We start from the raw sequence: 3,862 nt of genomic DNA on the forward strand, positions 1-3,862 counted from the left end.
TCACCAACATTGGACTAGTTTTTTTTAGGAACAACATTAGGCTTGTGGCTGTTTGCTGGGCCAAAACTTCACCTCCATATGAAAGAAGACCCAACACTTTTCATTTCTCTAACTCCAAGTACCTCTAAAATACTAGAGTTTGCATTGGAGGTTGTGATGTTTACGTGGGTGTTTCTATTTTCTTTTTGTTTCAAACATCTATGATGTAAGCGAGATAACGTAAACTTGTGCACGAAGCCATGAATAGAGTAAAAAAAGCGTAAAAAAACTGGAGATAGTTTTGATCATTAGTGATCGCTTATTTCAATTTTGTACTGTAATTTTTTTCAGCTGTACCAACCTTCCACCTTTTAACGAATCATTACAGTGATAGCTAATGACGAGCCTTAACAACCACCACAAATAAACTGCACATAAACCAAATGAAAAAGAAATAGTATACCCATACTCAAACCCACCCAAGTCTACCTGTCAACTAATCATGTACGCATGCATGCGGGATGGACCCACGGCCGCCATGTCCGATCAGCCAACCCCAAAGGCCCCAAGCCCCCAACCAACGAAATACAGTTGATTAATTACTCCTCCATCTCGGCCTTCTTGGGCGGTCCAAACTTCTCCTCGATCCGGCGGAGCTCCGCCGCGGTGAGCCCGAACGCCCTCTCCAGGACAGCGGCCCTGATCCCGGAACCGAACACCGTGGCCGGGATGCGCACGATGCCCGGGTTCTCGCTGTTGAAGCTGCCGTAGACCGTGGCCGGCGCGTCGCCCACGTTGAGCTGGAAATGCACCATGCCCCGCGGGAACACCATGACGTCCCCCTTGGCGAGCACCCTGGCGAAGAGTCGCCCGCCGGTGTCCACGAAGCCGGCGTAGACGCGGCCGGCGAGGACGAGCGCCGTCTCCGTGGCGCGCGGGTGGTAGTGCGGCGGGTTGACGCCGCCGGCCGCGGACAGGTCGGCGCGGGCGAAGGACATGCCCAGCGTGTTGAGACCGGGAAACTGGGCCGGGGTCACGGACACCCCCGCGAAGCCCAGGTCTGCGGAGAAGTTGCCCGCGGCGCGCGCGCCCGAGAAGGTGAAGTCCCCGGCCGTGAGGTTTGAAGGGTTCTTGCACGGGTAGGTGCGGAGCAGGGCGAGCTCCACTGGGCGGCCGCGGCCCGGGTCCGGCACGCAGAAGTCCTGCAGGGCGTCCGGGTCGGCCGTGGCCGCCGCGGGGAGCAGCAGCACGGCGAGAAGGAGGAGGAGTACATGATGATGGCGCAGCATTGTTGGTTTGCTTGTTTGTTTCCGGCGGGTTACTGCTGGTCAGCTATCACTTCACTTGGTTTGCTCGCTTGTCGACTTTGGTTTGTGGACTAGCAACGGCTGGCTGGACGGCAGTTTTGGCTGGGGAGGGATGCAACTGGGGGCCAGTGAAATGCATATATAGACAGGCCGCAACTCCGTGTACGACATGCACTCCGTATCTATAGTACTGCGTATTTTGGACGCACATGTACATAGTTGGAAAGTGTCGGCCGGCCTCTCGAAAGTATACGAATTGAAGTGCGGTGGGAGTGATGGGAGAGAAGAACGAACAGGCTGGATAGAAGCATCGGCGTGGGGAAAAATGGCAGCTTGTATATGCCACGAGACCGTTCTCCTTCATGTGTGGGGCTAGCGTGGTGAGCAATCTCAAGAAAGAAGAAAAATGCTGATCGCCCGGTCGTTGCCGTTCCTGACCGCAAAAGTCGGTGTGATTCCGCAATAATCTATTGTGTCAGAACCAAAAGGAGGAGGCTCTGGGATGGCAGGATGTTGAGATGATCCGTGAACAGTTTAATTTGGAGATCGTTAGCTCTCGAGAATTAGATCAACAAATATGCGCGCATGGTGATGATGACGGGATATTATTGGTATGGGCTGGGCCTTTTCATGATCGTATCTTCCACCGGCAAATTATGCTTTCGTGGCGTAGCAGACTCTCCGACTCTCCGTGCGTTGCCCGCTTGCAACCTGAGATCCCTTTCCGCTAACGCAACTTCCTCCGCCATCATTGTCAGCGCAAGAACATACTGATATGTATAATGATATCTATATACCTTTTTTGTAATGTATAGCTACCGAAAACCATGTATAGTTTGGATGATCAGTACATGAGGTAGTTTTGTCTAGCCCACAACACCGTGACGTGTGTTGGGGTCGACACAAAAGTTTTCTTGTTCCGAGTTTACGGAGTTGTCTGAAACTCCTCGACAATTTCAAAGGCCTTGCCAAATGCAACCTGCAGGATGGATCCACTATCTTCTTCTGGAAGGGCAAATGGTCTGAAAATTCTTTGGCTAATTAATCAGTGGCAACAGCTGTTCTCTTTTGTCAGACAAGAATACTACTGTGGAAAACTCCCGACCCCCGCTCGTCTCGCGCGAGGCGACCCGGGGGACACCAAACCCTAGCTGCCACCAGCCAATCCCCTACGGTTCCCCCTTGCTGCCGGCCTCGCCGCGGTGGCGATGGCCCCCATCTGCCCCAAAGGTGGTGGCTGGGCCTGATCTGCGAGGCGGGCGTCTTCTCTTGGCGCGAGTTGCCGTGTTCCTTGGCGCGTGGCGAGGCAACCTCCATGGCTTGCGACGGTGCGGCCACGAGGAGTGGCCGCGCTGCTGGTGCACAGATGGCCGGGCTCTGTCCTGGTGGAGGCCGGCAGGTGGTTGGGGCGGCATGGTTGCCCCGATTTGGGTTCGCGCCCAGATCTGGCGATTCGCGGCGCCACTGGCGGCGGTCTTCGGGCTGGCCGTCTTGGGGTATGGGGTGGCGCCCCCAGTGGTATGGTGGTCTGCTGCTGCTTCTTCCTTGTTGTGTTGCTGCTCCTCGGTCGTGTTGCGTGCAGCTTCGGCAGCCGTCCCCTCCTCGTTGGCTCGATCTAGGTACTCCTCCTTGCTGCGGATTGGTTCGGCCGGGCGAAAACTCCGACAATGACGATGCCTGTGGGTGCCGTTTTCCTCCTTGGAGGCATTGTTGTGGTCTCCCTCTTCAGATCCGGGTGAAACCTAGGTCCTCTGGACTGGACAGCGGCGGCACGGCTGTGTCGTAATCTCCTTGGAGACATTCGTCTTGGATCTGTGGGTTCCTGACAGGTGGGGTGGTTTCTAGTGGGCAGCGGACGGCGGCCTCTCCTGGCTTCCGCCTTCGATCATCGTCGATCCTTTGTCGTGCTTTGTGAAGAGCTTCGCAATCCTGGTTGTCTCGGCTATCCGGTGCCTTCGACGGCAACATCTGTTCGCAATCCTCAGGATTGTCCTAAGGCGGAGTCTGGCAGTCAAGGTTCGTGTGCGGATGGTCTCGACTTCACAAATCCCTTCGACGATGGTCTTGGCGAAGTGAGGTCCTTCGACCATGCCGGCTGCACTCGTTGATTTGCTTCGCTCCCATTGGTCGTAGTGATGGCAGCTAAGTTGGCGTGGTTGTTGTGTGCTTTGCACTGTCTCGGTGTCGCATGGCCTTTCGATGGCTTTAGGTGTGCTCCTCTAGCGTTGCATGTGTTTTCTTTGTGACGTTGATCGTCGTGTAAGCCTTCTTAGATGTTCTGTTTTCTCTCTTGTTTTCTTGTTGCGTGTAAGTGTGATTTCCAACTCTTAATTAATAAAAACGGCGTTGCCGTTTTCGTAAAAAAAAAACATACTACTGTGAAAGAGGTCATTAACACTGAAGACATGGCTGCCATGTTCCATCTCCCATTTTCTCAGGAGGCTCATGATCAATACACTCTTATGCTGGAGCTAATTGCCAATACAAATTTATCGTGGACATGGATGTTTGGACATACACTTGAAAATTGGAATAACGTTAACTTCCTCCCGGCTAAGGCATACCTTGCACAAATC

At 53.9% G+C, this 3,862-nt stretch overlaps 1 protein-coding gene across 1 annotated transcript; it reads right to left on the reverse strand.

The window, feature by feature from the left end:
* Positions 1 to 260: 260 nt before the first annotated feature.
* On the reverse strand, positions 261 to 1,913 carry LOC100845514 (germin-like protein 2-4). Its single transcript, XM_003575022.4, has one exon. It carries the CDS (start codon positions 1,266 to 1,268, stop codon positions 579 to 581), a length of 690 nt encoding a protein of 229 aa, XP_003575070.1. The 5' UTR covers positions 1,269 to 1,913; the 3' UTR covers positions 261 to 578.
* Between the last annotated feature and the right edge of the window lie 1,949 nt (positions 1,914 to 3,862).

This window comes from Brachypodium distachyon, chromosome 3, assembly GCF_000005505.3.
Source record: "Brachypodium distachyon strain Bd21 chromosome 3, Brachypodium_distachyon_v3.0, whole genome shotgun sequence".
Taxonomy (NCBI): Eukaryota; Viridiplantae; Streptophyta; class Magnoliopsida; order Poales; family Poaceae; genus Brachypodium; species Brachypodium distachyon.